General features: G+C 57.9%; 1 protein-coding gene across 5 annotated transcripts; it reads left to right on the top strand.

The window, feature by feature from the left end:
• Positions 1-1,151: 1,151 nt before the first annotated feature.
• On the top strand, positions 1,152-22,676 carry MAP7D1 (MAP7 domain containing 1). Of its 5 annotated transcripts, XM_045782353.2 has the most exons (18): positions 1,157-1,534; positions 13,460-13,810; positions 13,997-14,065; positions 14,662-14,825; positions 15,603-15,717; positions 17,163-17,273; positions 18,427-18,549; positions 18,646-18,812; positions 18,909-19,051; positions 19,593-19,921; positions 20,215-20,392; positions 20,480-20,618; positions 20,771-20,875; positions 21,130-21,183; positions 21,356-21,398; positions 21,501-21,591; positions 21,707-21,900; positions 21,983-22,676. In XM_045782353.2, the coding sequence occupies exons 1-18, from the start codon at positions 1,489-1,491 to the stop codon at positions 22,093-22,095; spliced, it is 2,535 nt and encodes an 844-aa protein (XP_045638309.2). In that variant the 5' UTR covers positions 1,157-1,488; the 3' UTR covers positions 22,096-22,676. The 5 variants fall into 5 exon arrangements, with proteins under 5 accessions (XP_045638311.2, XP_045638308.2, XP_045638312.2 ...); XM_045782352.2 differs by having other exon boundaries at positions 1,153-1,534; positions 18,427-18,812; XM_045782356.2 differs by lacking the exon at positions 17,163-17,273 and having other exon boundaries at positions 1,156-1,534.
• The last annotated feature ends 542 nt before the right edge of the window (positions 22,677-23,218 follow it).

Here is a 23,218-nt window from a genome sequence, read left to right as displayed (position 1 = left end):
GAGTTCAGGCTCTCCAGTTACTTACTCACTCCTAGACACGCTGCTCCCAGGTTGCCTGCGACCCAGACCCTTTTGTTCCCCACCCTCTCCCTTGAAATGGCTGATTTCTGGAGCTGTTCAAAGAGGACACTAGCGGGAAAGAGGGGCAGGAGGCTAGCATCTCACTGGGCCTAATCTCTGGACAATGGAGAACCAGAGAACTGACCTTCTAGAGGTCAGGACAAAGGGCAGGGAGGGGGTGGCAGGGCCCAGCTGTGCCTCCTCTTTCCTCCCCACTGTCAATCCCTGCAGCACCATCATCGATCCACCTTCCCAGCAAGCTCCCCTCCTCCCCCCGCCCAGGCCGGCCAGACTTGGCTTGAGGCCCCACCTCCACTGGCACTAACAAGGGGACTGGGGGTTCCACCTCCGAGAGCTGGGAAGCAGGACTATGGGGAGGGGAGTCGGAAGGGGCTCACTCCCTCTTTGACTGGCCACAGGGGAGAAAATCCTTCCAGGGAAATTGGAGGGGTCGCCCGATGGGGGTGGGGGAGGTTCAGGGCCAGGACCACCCAGTTTGGAGCTGGGAGGGACCCAGCAGATTAGAGACCTGGGTAAAACATTGGCGCAGGCCTGTAATTACCCCGGAGGAGCAGGGAAGATGCAGCAACCATAGGATGCTGGAGGAAGGGCAGCAGCAAGGCTCCTGGCCTCTCTCCATCCCAGCATCACCAGGGGAGAGAAAGCAGAGGCCTTTCAGGGGTCTCCTTGGGACCCTCCTTCAGGTGTCTAGGCATCTCCCAGGCGGATTTGGTTTGAGGTGCGATTGGGAGAGAATGTGGATTTGAAGCTACCGTCAAGGCCCCAGAGCCGGAGCCCCCAAGTTCCAGGGTGGGACTGGGGGCTCCCAGCCCCGCTCCCTTCCACTCCCCCCAGTTCAAGCGTCGGGTGAGTCACCAGAGCGCTCCCTACATAGTCTTCTCGCGCTGTGGCGCGTACCAACGCGCGGCCGCAGGGGGAGGCAGCGGGACGGGCGTCCTCGGGTAGCCGAGGCGTCCCCTCGGCCGCGGCCGCAGGAGAGGCGTCCCGAGCCCGAGGGCCCGCGCTCGAGGGCGGAGGCGGGGCGGGGCGAGCAAGGCGGGCGCGCAGCGGCTCGGGTCCCGGACGCTGGGGGGAAAGGCCCTCCCCGCGTCGCACTTGGTACGCGCCAGCGGGGAGGCCAGGCCCAGCCCCGGCGGTACAATAGGGTTGGGCCGCGGCCGGGACTGGGCCGGCGCCGGGCAGGGAGCGGGATCGCGGCCGGAGCCGACAGACACCGGGCGGCCGGCGACTCCGAGCCTCGCAGGCCACCAGCAGAGGCAGCCCCGACCTTCTCCGGAGTGCCCCCGTCTCCGAGTCTTGCCCGCCGGGCAGGGCCGGGCGTGATGCGCCGCGGGACCCCTGTCCTGGCCGCTGGCCGCCGCCGCCGTCGCCGCTGAGACCCCCAAGACCCCCAGTGACGCCGCAGCCATGGAGAGTGGCCCACATGCAGAGCCGGGTGCCGGCGCTCCCCCAGGTATGCCGGGAGCCACGCAGAGGCGAGATGGGGGGAGGTCGCGGGGCCTCGGGAAGGCCGAGGAGGAGGCCAACCCGCTGGGCGGGGACCCCTCCCCCGCCGCGCCCTCTGACCACTTGGAAGTTTAAAAATAAAGGCTGCGGCGGCGGCTCGGGGCCACCGACGCATCCTCTGACAGCTGTCCCCTCCCCCACTCCGGGCGCTAGGACGCCCTGGGCGACAGGATCCTCGAGGACCCCGCTCCGGAGTTGTTGGGGTGACCCTTATGCTCCGGCCCAGTGCCACCTCCCGCCTGCACCTATTTTCCGATCCACCCCAGGCCCTGATGACCCTCTTCAATTGAACTGGGACGTCTGTCCCCCTCTTCATCCCGGGTGGGCAAGGGTGACCCCAGCCTGAATGTATGTGTTGGGGGTCCAGATTCTCAGGCCTGCCGTCCTGCATACCGAAGCCTAGGCCCTTGGCGCCCCTCACGCCCAGGCCCTGGCCCAGACCTCGCCCCCACCCCATCTCTCCAGCTGCCGCGCAAAGGGCCTGTTGCTGCTGCGGGCCGGCCGGGAGTGGAGGGGAGGGCAGGGGGAGGTCTCTAGCGGCGGCTGCCAAGTAACCCGCCGGATAAAGACGAGGGGGAGGGGGAGGCGGCATTGTTTGGGGCGAGGGCGGGAGCTGGGGAGTGGGCCGCCTCCTCTGCAGCCTGGCCTACTCCGGAGCCCACCCAGCCGGATTTGGGGAGGAAGGGGACAGAAGTAAAGCTGCGTATCCTGCCCCCCTCCTTCCTAGGCTCTCTAGGCCCGAGAGTCTCTCTCGAGAATGAGGTGAAGGCTCAAGGCCGCACTCCCGGGACCTGCCACATCATTCCTCAGCCTGAAGCTTGGGATGCCTACCCCCGCCCCCCTACACACACTCCAGGCCCCAGAAGACCATCAAAGCTACCCTCCCCTCCCCTCACCCCACCAACCACCAGTGCCCAGGACTTCTGCAAATCCCATTCGGATCTGGGAGCAGCTGATGAGGGGGTGGGGACAGGTTTCTGGTTGGGCCTGGTGTTGGAGGGAGGGATTTCTCTTTCTCTTTCTTCCTGGAAGAGGAGGGAAGAGCATGATTACTGAGGACCCAAGTTCTGTTCCCACTGACTCAGGGGGGAGGCGGCCCCAACCTCACACCTCCATAGAGTCCTAGAGCCTAATCCCTGCCACCTCCCTGACCCCTGGGGCGTGGGCTCAGCATGAAACAGTGTCTGTGGGCGCAGAGAGCCCAAGACAAGGTGGAGCAGCTTGACTGTGGGTGGGCTCCTCCCCATGCCAGCGTGGGTGCTTCCAGGGGCCGGTGTGGGTGTGGGAGCTGAAGGACGCAGGTGGTGATTGGTGGGGGGGGGGAGCTATCAGACTGTTGTGGTTGGGGTGGTTTGTAGGCTGTGCTGGAACAGTGGCACTTGGCTCAGTCTTGGCTCTGCTGAGCCTGAGAGGGGACAACCAGAGAGTTCTAGATGGGGTCCATTTCATCTGCTTATTGGCCCTCTGCATCTGAGGGGCGCAGACACTGGTGCGTGCATCTGGGCCTGAATGGGCCTGATGACTGGGCCACAGATGAGGGCCTGAGTGAGTGTCTGGTTCATAATTAAGGCACTTGGGTGGGATGCCTGCCTGAAGCGGAGGGCCTGGGGGACTTGCTTTGCTGTACCGAGGGGCCTGAGGGGGTCTGCATACGGGGTCCTGGGTTGGGAAGACTCTTCTATACACAGGGGCCTAGATGGAGTTACATGAGAACCTAGATCAGGCTGGTGGCGACTCCCTACACAGAAGGTGAAGGTGACAGGGGCCCCCTATAAGCCAAGGGCTCCCAGGGAATAAAGGTGGTGCCCACTGCATGTACCCTGTGGAGTCTGAGGCATGGGGCTGAGACACTGTGTGCACATGGCATGATCCCTGCCATCCTTGAGTCCCCTCTGCCCCCTGAGCATTTCCAGGAGGCAACATGGAGTAGGGGACAGGTATGGACTGGGGCAAGTGACTTGCCTCCTCCAGCCACAGTTTATGCCCCTGGAAAACGGAGGTGGTGTTATCAGACCTTGTGGGGTTAATGTGAGGGTTAGAGATGCTGTACCTAGGAACCTGGCACACCGAGGCCCGCAGTACAGTGTTATTACCATTATTGTGGTTGTGCTGTTCGGAACCGGTGCCGGCAGGGAGGTACGGAACATGGGGGAGGCGAGCACAGGGATTGGGAGCCAGTTTGCTTACGAATGTAGACTCTGGAATCAAACATAACCTACTACTGTGTGACCTTCGGTGTGTTGTTTAACCTGAGTCTTAAATGCTCCCATCTATAAAATGAAAATAAGCTAGAAATTATCTCATGGAGATATGGGGTTCATTAAATTAGATGAACACATGAAACACTTAGCCTAGGCCCGGGCGCATACTTAGTGGTTAATAAGCTCTGTTTTTTGTTGTTATTGTTTTTTAATTCCTTTGGAGGCCCGAGGAGGAGGTGTGATTCATTAGAATTTCAGGAGGTAACTATGGGCCAGAGGGCCAGGGGGAGGGGAGTTCTAGGCATATATGAACCGGGGTGGATCTGGGGACCAGAGGGGCCGCCCGTGCTTGAAGGGGGCCTGTGGCAGAAGGGGAGAGCCCCGGGAGATGGGTGCAGACAGCCACCATACTGATGCCTGCCATGAGCCAGCTCAGTGCTGGCTATGCAGGTGGCAGAGAAGTGAATCAGACAGAATCACTACCCTGTGAGAGCTCCTGGCCCAATGAGGGAAGCAGATGTGTTCAGTGTAGGGAAACCCTACAGGTACACTGGTGATACGGTGGTCAGAGAGCTCTGCTTGTGGAAGGCTTCCCAGAGGAGGAGGCATTTCAGGTGAACCTAAAAGGATGAGTAGGGGTTGGCAAGACTGGCACAATGGGCTCTGTCTCTACATACAGCGGCCAGCCTAGCCGGTGCCTCCCTCGGACAGCTTCATCCCCCCTTGGGCCGGTGGGCCCAGTAATGAGCCTCTAATGAGCCCCTAAGGTGCAGTCATGCATATGCAAACGAGGAGGAAGGGGCATGGGGCCAGTGCACTCCCTCTTTCCCTCAGGATGGGCATCAGCTGTGGGTGGGGCAGGGCCCCCGGGGGCGAGGAGCCCGCCGAAAGCAGGGCCCTGACCAGAGTGGTGGCCCTAGAGGGTGGCCGGGACAGGTCTCAGGTCTGACCGAGGCCGGAGGTTAGGCCACAAGCAGCAGAGAGCCGTGTCCATGGGTCCCCACTGGGCCTTGGGACAAGTCAGGGAGCCCAGGAGCCAGGCCCGGATAATGCAGCTTTGTTGGCTGTGGTAGCCAGCACTGCCTGGCACCCCAGGGCCCAGCCTCTTAGCCGCAGCTCTGCCTTGAGGGGAGCAGAGAGCGTGACATGGGAGGGGGTAGAGAGCATGGTGTGGCTACCGCCGTCAGCGCTCCTCCCCACTGGTAAGAGGAGAGGTGGCCTCTCACCAGGGATAAGTCCAACTTATCTCCCACTCCTGTTTGTGAAGGGCCTTCTCTGTGCCGGGCATAACGCTTAGCATATCATGTGCACAGTCTCCTTTGATTCTCAGAACAATCCCTGAGTAGGGCCTAATATTATCCTCATTTTACAGATGAGGATCAGAGAGGGAAGTCATTGGCCTAAAGTCACACAGCTAGGAACTGGCAGAGGCAGGATTTGAACCCGGGTTCATCTGACTCTAAAGCCTCTGCACCAAACCTCTAGGCTGAATTACCATGGCTGCGCCAGCCAATGATAGAGTCTGACCTGCTTCCCTGGCATGACTGAGCTATAGGCACCTTGGTCTTAGGGACCCCATGATCCAGTCTCTGGCAGGCAGAGGTGGAGCCAGCGGAGCCCTGGGTCCCCTGTGCATCTTGTCAGGTTGGAGTCTGAGGAAGTCAGACCAGAAGGAGGCCCTGGACCCAGGCAGTGGTGACAGTCCAGCCAGCAGGCCATCCCCAGGCCTCTGCCCTGAGCGTCTAGGCCCTAGCGCGGGCAGCCCTGCTGGGGCTGAGGGAGGGCCCGTGGTGGGGCCTGGGCTGCGGGATGGGGTCATTTCCTGCCGCCTAAAATAACAGGAAGTGGGTGCTCCTGATTGGAGGCTGGGAACAATGGCCGCCAACCAGGCCAGAGAGCTCCTTCAGAGCTGCAGTCTCAGTTGCGATCCTGGGTTTATCTCCCACAGAGGCCCATGGCCTGGCCCCAGTGTCCTGCTGCTAAGGTCCTGTGGCCCAGGTTGTGAGGACTGCTGGAGCAGGCTGCCCCCTCCTCGTCCGCTCCATCTCAGAGCCAGCTCAGCTCTATTCAGGCTGGAAGTAATGCTGCCCCCTAAGGGTTCCCTCTGTCCCAGCCCCACAATCAGGCATCTCTCAGAGTTTGTCCTTCCGGGGCCTGCCCCTGCCCCCATCCTCATCCTCCCAGCTCAGATCTCTCCAGGCAGGGAAACCCAGGAGGCTGCCCCCTTTGGGTAACAGAGTGAAGGTACAGACTGTCACGCTGCTTCGGGGCCCAAACCCCAACTTTGCTACTCAGCAGCTCTGTGACTTAAGCACGTGTCTTAAGCTCTCTGAATCTATTTCCCCATTTGTCAGATGGGGTAATAACGTCTGCCTCATAGGGTTGTGGTGAGGACGACAGGGACTGATGTGTTTCAAGTGTTGAGCCAGGCCTGACAACAGCATTAGCTGCTGCGCTGTTAACTGGCCTTTCCCTGGGCCCAGGTAAGGGAGGGTCCAGAAGGGGCAGGGAGGATGCGGCCTGGATGAGGCTGTATGCGTATACTGGGGACCCCGTGTCTGAGTGCTGTGTGGGTCTCTGAGGCTTCATCTGTGCCTCAGAGGGGGAGCCTGGCTCTGTGTGTGTGTGTGTGTGTGTGTGTGTGTGTGTGTGTGTGTGTGTAGGGTTCCAAATCCCACTAAGTCTGATTCCTGTGTATGTAGGAGAGAGAGAGAGAGAAGGGAGGAAAGAATGTGTCATGTCTCTCGCCATTGTTCAGGCTCTGTCCACGTTGTCTGGGTGTCTTTCTCTCTCTGTGGTGTGTACTCTTTGTCTCTCTGTGTGTCTTTGCCCCTCTGTTGGCCTCGCCGTCTTCGTTTGTCTGGTCCGATGCTGCCCCCCGAGGAGCTGCCGTGAGAGCCAGAGGGCTCTGGCTACAGGTGCCTCTCTGTGTCCTGTCTCCTCTCTCTGCCTCGTGCCTCTGCTTCCCATGCGCCCTGCTCAGGGGTGCTGTCTGTGCACCCCCCTTCGCTGGCTCTCCCCTGGGTGCTCCTCTGCTCTGCCCCCTGGAGGACGGCCGCTCACCCCCCGCCCCTGCCCAGGTGCCTCACTTCCTGCCTCCTGGTGGCCCGCCTGGGCAGGAGCCTGCCTTTCCTACATTCCTGCCCTCTGAGCTCAGTGCCTGCCTGCCCCACCTGCACCCTTCACCATCTTGGGGGAAACCTCCCTGAGGGAACCACGGAATCACTTCCTTCTTCAGGGAACAGGCAGGAGCCTTGAGGAGGGGTGATGTGACACCTACCAGAAACAGTGTGACATAAGGGTTTTGTCATCAGATAGCCTTGGGTTCAAATCCCACCTCTGATGCTGACATGAGCAATTCACTTAACTTGTCTGAGTAAGTTTTCTCACCTGTGAAACAGGGGCCATCCATAGAACGTTCCTTTTAGGGCTGTCATAAGAATGAAATGAGATGAGGAGAAGTGCCCGGCATACGGTAGGCCTTCAATAAATTACCTTGTTTCCCTTCCTGGGTTTAGGAGCTGGCGGGGCACACGCAGGGCTCTGAGATGACCAGGACCTCTAGGGTTGGGGAGGTTAGGTTTTGGAGCAGCTCGGGGTTTGACCATGTGCTGGCTAGGGGGCTTTCCACAGTCCCTCCACCCGTCCACGCACTTATCCATCCGTGCGTTCACTAAACAGACACAGAACGCCTGCTCAGTGCCAGCAGGTCCTAGATAAGCCCTGGGCTGTAAAAAGGAGCAAGACCCCGTCTCTTCTCTCCATGAGCTCTCATGCTGGCAGAGACAGGGGCAGCAGGCAAACAGAAAAGCCAGACTGAGTTATCAGTGTTGTGAGAGGAATATTTGGCCCAGCAGCCGTTGTTGGTTTGGGAGGAGGGAGGGGCCAGAGGAAGGGACTGCCAGCTCCCAGCGGGTGGAGATGGGGAGTAACCACGCTGAGACGTGTGACCGGCCCTCTGAGAGACTTGGCCCAGATCTTTCTGCAGACCCCAGGTACAGTCCCTCGTGGGGCTCTTGAGAAGACAAGACTTACTGACCCTACGATCAGCTTTCATAACCTTTGCCCGGGGAATGCTTTCTGTGCCAAGAAATAAATACAAACTGTCTGTCTCTTATCCAGTTCTTAACAAATACTTCTGGTAGACATCAGCTTCGTAAAATAAAACTAACAGTGGCTAATACCTCACAATTTGACACAGACCAGAAAGAAAACGCAGTGGCTGAAGGATCACATTGGATGAGTGAAGATAGGAATAATCAGAAATTGGTTTAACCATGCCATATAGATAACTAACCAAGTAATTAATTTGGCTGACTTTAATTTGTCCTGGGTAACACTGTCCTGATGGCATTTCATCAGTGTTGGCATGCTTCTGAGGAAAATATTTGTATTTAGGGTCAATAGTCCGCCAGGTCAAAAGAAGAGTTCCAAATGTCCCGCTCGCTTCTCGAGAAGTCTTTCTTATTGAGCTGCTGGAGTCAAACATTTATTATTTTTTATTATTATTTTTAACTTCTACCGGAGTGCCTTAGTCCAGGAAGCTACCCAAATTCGATGGAGATGGAGTTGTTTTGCCTCCCTTCAAGTGTCTATCCCTTTGCAACGAGTTACCACATGGATTTACTCTTTATTAGAGTAAAAGTCTCCTTCTCTAGGCACGGCTTTAGGCTGGGGTGGCTCCCTGGTACAGCACTTTATTCTCACTCAACAGCATCTCGTGACTGTTTCTGTGTACTTGGCACTCCGGTAGCTGCTGGTGATGTGAGCGAAGCAGACATAGCCCAGCTCTTGTGGGGCTTCCTCTCGGTCTAAGGGGAGGCTGACAATAACAAGAGAAGCACACAAGGAAGTTGAAAATTGTAACAGTCACAGTGCCCCAAACAAGAGGCCCACAAAGCTATGACTGTATAGAATGAAGGAATTTATCCTGATCGGAGAGGCCAGGGAAGGCTTCCCTAAGGATATGATGTCCGAGGGAAGATCTGAAGCCTAAATGGGGGTTAACTAAGAAAAGAGCAGAAAGAGCATGTGCAAAGGCACTGTGGCAAGAGGGCGTATGTTATCAGAATTCAAAGATCAGTGTGGCTAGAGTGTAGAAAGCAAGTGGGGAGCACGGAGAAGAGATCCAAGAAGTGCAAGAGATGGGGACGGGGACTTCGGACTAAGTCAGACTTACAGTTTGGGTTCAAGAATTTTGGTTTTATCTTTTAAGCAATGAGAAGCCACTGAGAGGTTTCAAGTGTCAGAAGAGTACCATGGTCAGATCTGCATTTGCAAACATTTAACTCTGGCTGCTCCATGGAGAGCAGAGTGAGAATGGGTGTGGGGAGAGCAGTGGAGAGACTTTGTAGTCATCCAGGTAGGAGAGATGCTGATGATATCAGCCAAGGTGGAGTTCATTGATGTATTCATTTGACAGATAGTTGTGGAGCACCTATGTGCAGGCCCTGTTGGCCTTAGAGATAGAACAGCTAACAAAACAGACACATGTGTGCCCTGGTGGAGATTATCTTCTAGCGGTGGGAGACAATGTCAACGTGTTATGAATACTTAGGGAGGAAAAACAGAATTAGAAAGAATACATACAGTTGGAAAGGGGAAGGAGACTTCCACTGCAGTTTGTAATTTTAAATAGAGTCAGGGAGGGTGTAAGTGACATTGGAGTAAGAGCCTGAAGGATGTGAGGGAGCACCCCAATCTGGGCGCAGAGAATTCTCAGCAGAGGGAGCAGGGAGTACACAGCACTATGGCAGGGGCATGCCTGGAACAGCGGCTGGAAGAGACTTGGGGGGGGTGGGAAGAGAAGGAGGAGATGAGGCCCAAGAGGTAATGGGCTGAAGAGGGGGGGATCCTGAAGGTCCTCAGAGACCATTGTAAGGCCTTTGGTTTTTCCTCCCCAAGAGATGGGAGTTCTTCAGAGGATTTTGTCAGGAGAGTGACTTGATCTAACTTATTTTTAAACAGAACCACTCTGCTGCTGTGTTGAGAAAAGATGAAAGGGGAACAGAAAATGGCAGCGGGGAGTCTTCTTTTTTTTTTTTTTTTTTTTTTAAGATTTCATTTTTTAAGTAACCTCTCCACCCAACGCGGGGCTTGAACTCACAGCCCTGAGATCAAGAGCACGCTCCCCCAGCCACCAGCTAAGCCAGCCAGGCGCCCCCGCGGGGAGCCTTTGTAAGGGATGAGAGTGGCTGAACCAAGATGACAGAAATGGAGATGGTGAGAAGTGACTGGATTCAGAATATACTTTGCACATGGAGCCACAAAGATTGACTGAGAGATTAGATGTGGGGTGTGAGATAAGAAAAGATTCCAAACGACTTTAAGATTTTTGGCCTGAGAAACTGGGAGAACGGGGTTGCCACTGACTGAGATGGGGAAAAACCCGGGGAGAAGCAAGGTTCTGGGAGGAAGCTCTGGAGCGCAGTTTGGGATGTGTTAAATTTGGGGCGTCTGTAAGACACGCAGAGGTGTCAAATAGGGAGTTGCATGAGCGAAACTGGAACTCAAGGGAGAGGTCTGGGCTGGAGATGCAAACTTGGCTGTCCTCAGCAGAGCAATGGTATTTAAAGCCATGAGTCTGGATGAGGTCACCAAGGGAGTGCGTGCAGACGGAAAAGTGATGAGGTCCTCCATGGAGCCTGGGGCACCTGGTGCTCAGAGGTTAGGCAATTAAAGAGGGCTCAGCAAAGAAGACTGAGAAGTCACAGCCAGCAAGGTAGAAGGAACACAAGGAAGGTGTGTTGTCTTTACAGCCAAGTGCAAAAGTGTTCAAGGAGCATCGAGGGATCAACCGTGTCCAACGCAGCCCCTAAGTTAGCAAGACGAGGACCGAGAAACGGCTGCTGCTGCTGTAGCAATGTTCACGGGCGACCTTGAGAAGGGCAGTGTCATGGAGCAGTGGGGGTGAAGGCCTGACCCACATGGGCCCTTGTAGCAGAGATCGGGAGAAGTGGACAGGTTCCTCTGGGCAGGCGCCGCTTACTGAGCCCCTGCAAGGTGCCAGAGATGATGTACCCAGTCACCATCGGTGCCAACAACGCAGGGAGGAAACTGCAGCTTGCACAGGCTCAGGGCTTGCCCAAGGTCCCGCCGCAGACCTGGGGTTTCCCACCCAGGCCCGTCTGACTCTGAAGCCTCGGACCTTTCTTTCTACGCCACTGCATCTGACACTGGAGGGCAGGTCCTTCCAGGGCTCATCCCTCCCCCTCCTCCCAAAGCACACAGCTAGCCGGGACCTACTGGGAGATTCCCTGCGTTGCCTGGTGGGCGCGATTTACCTAGGTGTAGACAAACATCCTCCTACCGGTTTTCCTTGCAACACCTGCAGCACGCACAGGTGCCAGGAGAATGACAGTAAACAGGCCTCACCCTCAGCTTTCAAGCTTAGTATGCACACACCTAAGCTTTCTGGCCCCAGACAGTCCCGGGTTCAAATCCTGCCTCTGGCACATGCTAGGTCTGTGACCCTGGGCAGATCACTTCGTGGGGTAAGCTTTGACCGTCTCATCCGTGTAATGGGGGTAGGAATCCCTGCCTCTCAGGGCTCATAGGAGGGTGCAGGATAGGGATACAAAGGCCTAGCTCAGTTCCCGGTATATGGTAAACACTCATAAATGATTGCTGCTAGGTATGTTGCCCACTGGAGTTGGCATAGAGTTCGCAGGTGTCTGGGAGGTAGACTAATAGGGGTCAGGCGGCCTTCTGCAGCTGCTGTGGGGAGAGCAGGGTGGGCTGTCATGGAACCTAGGGGCTGGCCGGCTTGCGTGGGCCCTTAGGAAGACAGGGCCTCAGCTCGGGCTCTTGCCTGGAGCCCAGGAAGCTGCAAGGGAGGGAATGAGGGAAAAACTGAGGCTCAGATTTTCTTGCATAACACGTATTACTTCATACTGCCTTAAACAGAGGCAGGAGGCTGTAACTAGTAAGAGCACGAGCTCTGGTGACACACGCTGGGTTCAAGTCCAGGTTCCTTCACTTACAGCTGAGTGACCTCAAATTGCTTTCCTTTTCCCATCTGTAAAAAAGATATTTATAGTGTCTCCTTCATAAGTACTGTCAGTGAGGGCTAAAACAAATATGTGTAAAATGCTTTGAATATAGGAAGCTGAGAAATTGAGAAATAGATAACTGTTAAGGGTTATTGTTATCACTAAAATAACACTCTTGTGAGATAGGTACTATCCTTATCCCACAGCAGGAGCTGTGGCACAGAGAGGGTCTGTAACTAGCCCAAGGTCACACAGTTAAGGGGGAAGCCAGAATTCACATGCAAATAGTTTGCCTTCAGAGCCCGCATTCAGAGGCAGGACACCTGTCTCCCTGAAAAAGGCGCCCAGAGTCCCAAACGTGACTCCTTGGGAGTGTCCTCTCCCTACACACACGTTGTCACCCACAGGGACGGGGGGGGGGGGGTTGCCACCTCCCGAGAAGGCCAGATTTCCCAGAGGAAAGGACTCCGTCTGGTGGAGCGTCTGGCAAAAGTGAAAAATGCTTCCTTAGATTCAGCTTCTCACGGGCCCTAGCCCTGCTCCCCGAGCCCGGGTTCGGGGGCTGGGTCCCCGTTGTTCCCTTCAGCGCTCAGTAGCAGCACAGGGCAGCGGGGCTCGACGTGCAGAGCTTTCTAGGACCCACAGGGAAAGGGCGGGAAGTGGGGTTTGCTGGCACATGAATTCTGCCAGGCACCTCCCTGGCATCCCTGCTAGCGTGGGCTCATTATCCCCATTTTACAGATATGAAAACTGAGACTTAAAAAAGGTGGAGTGGCTTCACCAAGGTTACCTGCTGGGGAAGCATGCCCTCCATTCCCGCCTTGGGGTGCTGACATCAGAACTGGCCTGTCTTTCAACTCTCCAGAATACTCACGTGCTCACCCGTGCGCATATATGTGCCCGCACCAAATCACGTGGCTTCCGTACTTGGCACTTTGCTGTCTTTTACAGGGGTCTTGAAATATTATTGTCTTAAAAGAAGAAATCTGTGGGTGTTTGGGAAAGGAGAAAAGATGACAAAGCGAGGGTAGCTCGCTGCCCGCCCCATGGGGGAGTGAGCAACACGGCGTCCCAAGCTCATGTCCTCTTGGCCAGTCCCATGTGCCCAGCACTGGCACCCTGTGTGTACCAGGCCTTGGGGTGGGCTCCATGACCCCGAAGTAAAACAGAAAGTGGGGGAGGCCAACATGGAGACCGGTCATTACCACTCGGGCACCAATCAGTGCTACCGACTTTTTCTCCATTTTTCCAATACACGCTGCTCCCTTCTGCTCCTCTGCAGATGCTCTTCTTTTTGCCAGAACCCTCACCTCCTTGCTTTGTCAACGCCAGCTCGTCCTCTGGCTCTCAGCTTGGTTGTTCCTTCTTCAGGAAGCCCCCCAAATGTAGCTTAACCAGCTCTGCTGTGTTACCCTCAGACATAGTCCTTATTCTATGCTGTGACTGCCTCGCTCTTTGTCTGTCTACCTGCTGGAAGGTAGGCTCCACAGAGGCAGGGAGCATCGCTGTTTTCTCACCATGGTATCATTAGTGTCTGGAACAGGGCCTGGCACACAGAAGGGACTCAATAAGCATGTTGTGTGAGTGAATGTCCGTTGGAGGCGGGAGAGAGTTCTGTGTGGCGCTTATGGCATGGATGTACTCTCTGACTCTCTCTTCTCTCTCGTGTTGGTCTTCCAGCTATGGCAGCCAGGACCCCCCCAGAGCCAAGACCTTCTCCAGAAGGTGACCCCTCCCCACCACCGCCACCACCACCGATGTCAGCCCTGGTCCCCGACACTCCCCCAGACACCCCTCCTGCCATGAAGAATGCCGCTAGTTCTAAGCAGCTCCCACTGGAACCAGAGAGCCCCCCAGCGCCAGTTGCGCCTAGATCAGCTCCCCAGCAGGAAGAGTCCCCTTTCTCAGAAGTGAAGATCAGGGGACCCACCCCACCAGCCACCGGCCCACGGGATGCCAGGCCTCCTCGAAGGAGCAGCCAGCCATCCCCGACAACGGTGCAAGCTTCTGACAGCCCTCCCACCAAGCAAGGTAGATATGATGTCCCTAGTCCTGGGCCAAACTCCTTGGCTCAGGCCTCCAGCCCTGGATGATGCCATTGGAGGGAATCTCCTGGGCCCAGGAGGAGATGGGAAAAGGGACGGGGATGAGGCCTGGGGGAGGGCCCTTTTTGGGGGGAGCCTCTGACCTAAGACTGTTTCCATTCCCTTGACTAAGATGTAAAGAAAGCAGGAGAGAGACACAAGCTGGCAAAGGAGCGGCGAGAAGAACGGGCCAAGTACCTGGGTGAGTGTTGGGGAGGCGTCATCATCCCTACCACCCTCCCCTTCCATCTCTTATGGACAGAACTAGCACTTCTGAACGCTTGGTTGCATGCACTGCGCTGAGAGCAGTGCAGACATTACCTCATTTAATTCTCTCCACCCATTCTGAGGATGGGGAAACAGAGGCTCAGAGGGATGAAATCGCTTTCCTAAGCCACACACAGCCAGTGGAGTACCTGAGACTCACACCCAGGAGCCTCATCTCACCCTCAATCCCGTGCTCTTAATCCCGCGATACGTGAAAATCTGTCCAGCAGGCTCCAAAGTCAGACAGGGATCTGGCCCTAAAGAACTCACTTCTCCTTTAGCACTGAGAAACCATGAGGCCAGTGGGGGAGAAAGAGACCTTCCATTAGGGAAGTCCTCCTCCTGAGGCCTGAGCCTGTCTTCCGGGAGCCCTTCAGTGTGAGGCAGGGAGGCTGGGAGCAGAGGCACCCCCCTCCCCCGCCCCCAAGCAGGCAGAAGAAAGACCCACCTGGGGCCAGGGTAGCAGGGTAGCAGGGAAGGCCACTTCCTTGGAGGAGACCCCTCACACCCCCTGGGGCCCCTTCCCCACAGCGGCCAAGAAAGCAGTGTGGCTGGAGAAGGAGGAGAAGGCCAAGGCGCTACGGGAGAAGCAGCTCCAGGAGCGCCGGCGGCGGCTGGAGGAGCAGAGGCTTAAAGCCGAGCAGCGCCGAGCAGCCCTGGAGGAGCGGCAGCGGCAGAAGCTGGAGAAGAACAAGGTACATGCGTGCTCATCTCTGGCTAGGGGTGCACGGATGTGCGGACACGTGCACGCATGCACACGTGTGGACGCTGGCTCAGTGTGTACACACATCTGTGTCCACGCCCCTGTGTCGTCTGTGCCTACGCGGCAGTATCTGTGTTCACATCTACACCGGTGTCCCTGAGTGTGCACCATCTGGGCATCCGTGGGCTGCAGACACGTCTGGTTCTGTGCATGCTGGGGGGGGGCACCTGTAACCATGTGCTGTCAGCGCGAGTATTCGTGTGTGTGTCCCAGGCGTGTGTGTTTGCATGTACGCGGAGATGTGTCTCTGTGAGTGTGCTGAGCTCCAGGACACGAGGAGAGCTCTGGCTTGAGCACCGGTCAGGAAAGGAAGGAAAAAGTGGCCGGGCCCCTGCAGGGTTGGGGGTGTGGGGGTTTAGGCTAAAAGGAAAACATAGCCCCAAGGTCAGGATCCTCAGGGCCAGGGGGACATAGCCCCGCCTGGGAGCCCCAGGCAGGGAAAGTCCCACCCCATCCTCAGAGAAACAGCTCATACATCCAGGAAATGACTCAAGAACAGTGAAAAGCTCCCCAAGAACAAGTTGGAAAGGATTTGTTACAAATTGTCTTTAATCATAGCAAGGATTCAGTAACCTTGGTTACCTGCAATGAGTCAGGGAAAACTTCTTGGGTGGGGGAAGCATTGTCACAGGAGAGAGAAGGGCCTTTCTCCCAGGTATGAGGAATGATTCTGAGCCCGGGCCTCTCCGCTGTCCCCTCACCCCACCAGGAGCGCTATGAAGCAGCCATCCAGCGGTCAGTGAAGAAGACGTGGGCCGAAATCCGGCAGCAGCGCTGGTCCTGGGCGGGAGCCCTGCACCACAGCTCCCCAGGACGTAAGACCAGTGAGTAGGCTGGAGGGCCTGGGGGGCGGATGGGCGAGGCGGGGAGTGGGGGGGCGCGACGAGTGGGGCCGGGGAGCAGCTTCGGTGCCAGCAGCTGGCAGCTCCCTGCAGCAGGTATGCCTTGCTTTGTGTGACTTGTGTCTTCTGGAATGGTCTTGTAAACCAAACTGTCCCTTCCCAAGGACTGAGGCTATCAAGTCAGAGGTGAATTCTCTTCATTTGGTTGGCTCTTCAAACCTCTGTCGTTTTATATTCGCCTTCGCTGTTCCTGTTACTACTGTTAGTCGATGATACAGAAAAGAACAGTTTAATGCCCTGCAGACACTGGGTATTTAGGAAAACTATCGCCCCCTTGTGAACCTGTCTTGGGAGGTAGATTTGTGCCTCTGAGTTTTCTTCACGTAGGGCCATCAGGAGTTGGGTCTGATTCTTGGCTGGCATGTATGTACCATTGTGTTTGGATATCTTTACGTAATGGCAACGTTCAGTATTTCCAGCTGTGTTCCTTTTGGTGTATGTGCTCATGGATCTGTGTGCTGTGTGTCTTAATATGCGTTTGTGTGCCTTGGTGTGTCTATTATGGCTTTGTGCGCCTCGGTGAGGGCTCCCAAGTCAGACAGAATTGGGTTAGGACCCCAGCTCTGGCACTTGCGGCGTGACCTCTAACCTCTCGATGTCAGTCTCTTCATCTGTAAAATGGGGATAACCGTACTACTTGCCTCCGAGGTTGTAGGTAGATGTTTGGGAGGATCAAGTGAGGTAACTTGTGTGTGGTGCCCAGCACAGTGCCCGGGACGTGGTAAGCATCCAGCAAACGTCAGCTGCTACAAATATCCTGATTAAGTGGCTTCGATGTGTCTGTGCCTGTGTGCATCTGGGTCCGGCACATGATCCGTTAGTGTTTGTGTTTCCGTGTCGGTGCATGTCTGCACACACGCGTGCATGTGGAAGTGTACCTTTTACCCTCTATGCCCGTGCCTGCATGTCTACGTCTGTGTGCCCCTATGGATGTGTGGATTTGTGTGACCGTGACCGTGGGTTCTTCTGTTTAGGAATGTCTCTGCATTTGTCCCAGGACGTGGGTGTTGTAGCCATAGCGCCTTGGCAGGGCAGTGCCAGCAAGTGCCGACGCTGGGTGGCTGTGGGGGAGGGGTTGCAGCGCCCAGCCCCAGGGAATGGCTTCCTGGCCAGGAAGGCTGTAGTTTCTCTAGTTCTGTTCCATCCCCTTCCTCTGTTCCTTCTCCATCAGCTCCCCCAATCCAGGTTGTCTCTGGTCCCCTATCCCCCTCCTCCTCCCAGAGCCAAGTCTGCCTCCTCCTCCCCTTCCTAGCCTGCCCACTCCTCCCTCTCCCACCCTGCCCGCGGAGCATCCTGCATGGAAGGCCTCAGTGCCCCCCCTGGCTCCTGTCCGGCCCGGCCCTAATGCCGTGTCTTTTCCCCTCCAGGTGGGAGCAGGTGCTCCGTGTCGGCAGTAAACCTGCCTAAACACGTGGACTCTATAATCAACAAGCGGCTCTCAAAGTCCTCTGCCACGCTCTGGAACTCCCCCAGTAGAAGTAAGAGAAGGCCCAGCCCTCCTCCCTCCAGAGCCCCTTGTAGCCCCCACCAAGCCTCCTCCAGAGCTCAGCAAGAACCCCAGGTCCCAGGACCCCTCACATACGCCAGGTCTCCATCCCCACTCTACCCCACTCAGTGCTCTGTGCCCCTCAGGGGAGCTGGTGGTGGCATATGGGTCTGGACCCTGAGGACAGAGGTGTGCCCCGCAGGGGAGAAGAACAGAGACAAAGGGCAATGTCCCAGCAGACAGAAAGCCTGGCTGGGGCCTCAACAGCAGGTGGAGGTGGGGGTGGGGGTAGGGGTGGAGAGTGGAGAGTGGGAATGGGCAGGCAGCCTCATCTCCAACCACAGCCAGCTGGCCCCGGCCAGCCTTAGGCAGGTGGCCTTGCCCCTGAGAACCAGACTAGCCTGGGTGCTGTGTGTGCAGAGGGGGCCCCTTATTCCGACTCCATCCTGGGGGGCCCAAACAACCCCACACCCTCCCTGCCTTTGGAGCCCTAGCTGTGGCCTTAGTTGGCTCCAGAGTTGTGGCCAACCGATGTGGCATGGTCCCTGTGTTCCCACCATGCCCTGGTGCTCACATGTGAAGGGGCCATGGTAGGAGTTATTTATAAGTTTCTCTGGCTTTTATTTGGTTGTTCTGTTGCCTAGCAACCAAATCAGCTGCTGTACCAACTCCACCTGACTGAGGCTTAAAAATAACCCAGCAGCTGAGGGGACAGAGCAGGGTGGCCCAGGCCAGCCAGGGCCCCTAGCAGCCTCCGTCTGGCATGGGACACCTCTCAGTCAAGAGCACAAGGACCCTCACTGTCCCCGATCCATGGGGTCATGCCTCCCCAGGCCAGCCCTCTGGTAGCAGGAGGAGAAGGGCTCTGCAGTGGGGTGGGAGTAGACAGGGTCTTTCACCTAGGGAAAGCGGTAGAGGGGGCCCTCCAGCGGTGCGGGACATTGCCCTGGGAGGCGTCTCCTTGCCTGGGTCTGCAGTGGAGGTCAGGCCCCAGGGCAGACAATTGTGGCCCCACCTGACTGGGGTAAGGGTCCTGGGAGAAGCCTCCCTGGGCTTGGCATGGATGGTACCTAACAGTCCTCCTGTGCTTCTGTGTGCCGGCTGCGGCCCCCTGCGGTAACCCGCTTCCGGCCTTCTCCTTCTAGATCGCAGCCTGCAGCTGAGCGCATGGGAGAGCAGCATCGTAGATCGTCTGATGACCCCCACCCTCTCCTTCCTGGCACGGAGTCGCAGTGCGGTCACACTGCCCCGCAACGGCCGGGACCAGGGTAGGGGCAGCGGCCCTGGGAGAGCCCCCACGAGGGGCGGGACAGGGGCCAGCCTCGCTCGTGGGCCGCACCCCGACCGCACTCATCCCTCTGCAGCCGTGCCCGTGTGCCCGCGCTCAGCCTCCGCCAGCCCCCTGACGCCGCCGAGCAGCGCCCCCCGAAGCGTGCACCGCTGCGCCCCCGCTGGGGAGCGCGGGGAGCGCCGCAAGCCCAGCGCTGGGGGCAGCCCCGCCCAGGTCCGCCGCCGGCCAGAGGCCTCGCCGGTGAGTGGCCGCGCAGGTAGGGCAGGGAGCCGGGGCCCAGGGGGCACGGCGCCGTTAACCCCTGCTCCCCCGTCTCCTTCCCCCCCCCCCCGCCAGGTGCAGAAAAAGGAGAAGAAGGACAAGGAGCGGGAAAACGAGAAGGAGAAGAGTGCCCTGGCCCGGGAGCGCAGCCTCAAGAAGCGCCAGTCCCTGCCTGCCTCTCCGCGCCTGCGCCTGTCTGCGGGCAACGCCGAGCTCAGGTGGGCATGCGCGGTGGGGCCTGCGCGCCCCGCGGTCACCAGGCCGTTCTTTCGTTCATCCGTCCATTCGCAAAGATTTGTCGGGCACCCACCCCTAGAATGAAAGTGAAAGCTCCTTGAGGGCAGGTTTTTTTTTTTGAGTGTTTTGATGGCTGAAGAACCCTAGCACCTAGAACAGTGCCTGGCATCTAGTAAGCACTCACCAAATACCTGCTGGATGAATGAACTGGACCTGCCAGGTACTGTTCGGGGTGCTGAGGACACGCTGCGGAGCCAAGCCAGGCCTAGGTTCTTGCTCTTATTCATTCTTACTCACTATTGGTGAGGCAGACATCAATCAAAGACTCACAAATGAATATGTGATTACAAACTGGGATGTACGCTCTCGTAGGAAGTCATCTGGTTCTGCGAGAGCCGATAAGGTGGAGAGCGGTGAGCTACCCTGGCGGGGAGGGATACTTCCCTGAGGGAATGACCTGCTCAGAGGGTGTGTATGTGTGTGGCCGCTGTGCTCAAAACCTAACTTTTCCTTTTCTCTCAGTCCCAAAGCCAAGGCCCGGCCATCCTCTCCCTCCACATCCTGGCACAGGCCTGCCTCTCCCTGCCCCAGCCCAGGGCCAGGCCACGCTCTACCCCCCAAACCACCATCCCCTCGGGGCATCACTGCATCCCCCAAGGGGCGGGTTCGGAGGAAGGATGAGGCAAAGGAGAGCCTCAGTGTGACAGGACCTGTGGACAAGAACCAGAGCAAGAGCAAGACCAGTGAGGAGAAGGAGCCAGCAGCCCCAGCCTCACCAGCACCCTCGCCTGTGCCCTCCCCCACGCCAGCTCAGCCCCAGAAGGAGCAGCCCACAGCCGAGATCCCTGCAGGTGGGCAGGGGAAGAGAAGCCGACTTTGCCTGCGTGGGAGAGGTGGTCAGAGATAGGGGCCTGGAGGTGCCTGGAACTGGGTGTTGGGAGACAGGAAAGGGAGACTCCCGCCCTCAGCAGGTCTAGGCCCAGAACCCCCTCCAGAGAGGAGGACCACCCACCACCCCGAGTGGATGGCAGAAGTTGGGTGGGTGGGTCGGTGGCCCTGAGGTCCAGGAAGCTCGGGCCATGCAGTGGTGATGGAGGTGCCTGAGCCCCTGTGTGCTGACTCCTGGTCCTGGATTCCACTCCAGATGCTGCTGTCCTGACCTCATCCCCAGCTCCTGCTCCACCAACGACCCCTAGCAAACCCATGGCAGGCACCACAGACCGAGAAGAGGCCACTCGGCTCCTGGCTGAGAAGCGGCGCCAAGCACGGGAGCAGCGGGAGCGGGAGGAACAGGAGCGGAGGCTGCAGGCAGAAAGGGACAAGTGAGTGCGCCCTTGGGGACTGAGGGGGCCCTCACGGAGGCTGCGGGAGAAGCGCAGGACGGAGCCCGAGTCTGCTGTGTCCCCCAGGCGCATGCGAGAGGAGCAGCTGGCGCGGGAGGCCGAGGCCCGGGCCGAGAGGGAGGCGGAGGCCCGGAGGCGGGAGGAGCAGGAGGCCCGCGAGAAGGCGCAGGCGGAGCAGGAGGAGCAGGAGCGGCTGCAGAAGCAGGTGCCCCCCTCTCCCCGCCCCCCACTGCGGTCCTGCCGGCGGGCTGTGCGGGGCTGGGTGCGGGCGCCTCCTGGTGGCCGGCTGGGGGATGGCCCGGACGGAAGGCTGGAATCCGGCTCTTAGAGCTCACGGGGTGGGCGGGTCTTCGGCAGAAAGAAGAGGCCGAAGCTCGGTCCCGTGAAGAAGCAGAGAGGCAGCGTCTGGAGCGGGAAAAGCACTTCCAGCGGGAGGAGCAGGAGCGGCAAGAGCGCAGAAAGGTCTGCAGAGCGGAGTGGGCGAGGCCGTGCTTCGTGTGGGTTCCGGCTTCAGTTCCGGGTTGGAGGCTGGGGGAGTGGGCCCTGCCTTGGGCTTGTAGAGGGTAGGTCAAGGAGTGGGGGTGAGTTCTGGTTCCTGGCCTGGAAAGGACTGGTAGGAGCTGGAAGGGCCCCGACATTCAGGACAGGGGCTGGCGGGTGGGAGGGTTGGAAGTCGGGCGGGACTTGGGCCTAACTGATGCGGGGCCTCCAAACAGCGTCTGGAGGAGATAATGAAGAGGACTCGGAAGTCAGAAGCTGCTGAAACCAAGGTCAGGAGTCCCCAAAGGCAGTGTCGGCAGTGGGGGTGGGCTGAGGAACAGAGGCTGGGCCGGTGGGAGGGGGGCACTCAGGGTCTGGGCTGGGAGAGAGGAGAATTCAGCGCCAGACTCGGGTGGGGCCAGATACCCCCTTGAGTCTGACCGCTCTTCCAATTCAAAGCAGAAGCCGGACAGGAAGGAGGCACAAGCCAACAATTTCAGCCCAGGTAAAGGCCCTGTTCCCCTCATCTCTGCCCCCTTAGCCACCCATCCTCAGACTTTCTCCTCTCCCCAGCTCCTAACTGATGGGCCTTCCTTTCCTGTGACAGAGCCTGTGAAAGCCGGGGAGGCTCGGCCCACAGGGCTGCAAAAGGAGGCAGTGCAGAAAGAGGAGCTGGCCCCCCAGGAGCCTCAGTGGAGGTACCTGCTACCCATCCCAGGGGCCCTGAGCTAGGAGGCAGGATCACACTGGAGCTGGGGGGTGCCTGGGGGGTCCTGGGGTGGGAGTGCCTGAGTGTTGGCCCTGCCTCCACAGCCTGCCAAGCAAGGAGTCGCCAGGGTCCCTGGTGAATGGCCTACAGCCTCTCCCAGCACACCAGGAGAATGGCTTCACGCCTAAGGGGCCCTCTGGGGACAAGAGTCTGGGCCGAACGCCAGAGGCACTCCTGCCCTTCGCAGAGGCAGAAGCCTTCCTCAAGAAAGCTGTGGTACAGCCCCCACAGGTCACAGGTAGGGATCCCTGACTCCTGGACCCCCAGCCTTCCCTCCCAGAAGCCCTCCCCAGACTCCCCAGCCCTGCCCTTTCTTCCAGCTCCGCCAGAGGCCCTGTTACACTCCACCCTGAAGACCCCCAGACAGCTGGGCTTGGAGGCATGGCTTGCCTTGACCGTTTCCCCTCCTGCTTTTTCCCCAGAAGTCCTTTAAGGGGTGGCCTTGGGTCCAGGCGCAGCTATGAGGGCTCCTCTGCGTCATCGACCAGGACGTCTGGAAGAGAAAGGGACAGAACAAAGCCGGAAGTGGCCTGGGCCCCTGGGGGTGGGTCCTCTGTTATTTTTAATCTGCACCTTATAGACTGATGTCTCTTTGGCCGGAGCCAGATCCTGCCCCTCAGTGCATTCGTGTGCTCACACGCGCGGCCACCCCCTCCCCTACACACACATACACTCACAGCCTCTCTGGCCTCCTCCCGTGGGGAAGGGCCACCTGTAGTATTTGCCTGGGTTTGGTGGGTACAGTGGATGTGAATACTGTAAATAGCTCTTGCTCAGACTCCTCTGCGCGGAGGGGGCGGGTGCAGGAGGCGGACCCTCCCAAGACTCCCTGGGGTGATCTTCCTCTCTATTTAACTGTAACTGAGGGGGAACCCTGGTCTGGGGATGGGGGGCACCTTGGGCCACAGGATACTGGTTGCTTTAGGGGTACCCATGCCCCCTGCCCTCGCCTGGAATCAGTGTTATTGCATCTGATCAAACTTCTCCAGAAATAAAGTGAGAATAATTCTGCCAGTCCTGTCTATCCTTGGGGCTGGCGGTGGGTGGGAGCAGGTGGCCTCTTGCATTCCAAGAACTTAGGGAGCCAGGGCCTGGCCATATCTACCCCTACCCGGTAGGAGTCCTAAACCTCCTGCCTGCGGGCTTCATCTTGTCATGAATGCATTCATTTAACAAATATGGTACCAGGCAGCGGGCTACATGCTGGGGGTACAGTAGTAGGAAAAGATGTAGCCTCTACTCTCCCAGGGTTTACAGTCTAGCAGGTGAGTGTCATAGACACCCAGTTGCTTACTCAACATCCATTCCCATTTGCCCAAACAAATGATTTTGTTCAAGTGGCCATCTTCCTCCTGGGTCCCCCCCACCCCCACCCCCCACCTCCGTGCTTCTGTGGAGGTAGATCCTAGGCCCAGGGGTGAATGATGATTGTAATGAGGCAAAAATGATGGTTCCCGACCCCTCGTGAGTGACTGGTTTAGGTACAGGCATGGGACCCCCTGTGGCCAGCAGATATAAAGAAAAGCCTCTTGGGCTTCTAGGAGAGGCATCCTCAT

This window comes from Ursus americanus, chromosome 33 (assembly GCF_024610735.1).
Source record: "Ursus americanus isolate L20-20 chromosome 33, mUrsAme1.1.p, whole genome shotgun sequence".
NCBI lineage: Eukaryota > Metazoa > Chordata > Mammalia > Carnivora > Ursidae > Ursus > Ursus americanus.
This window is presented reverse-complemented; position numbering and strand designations above follow the sequence as displayed.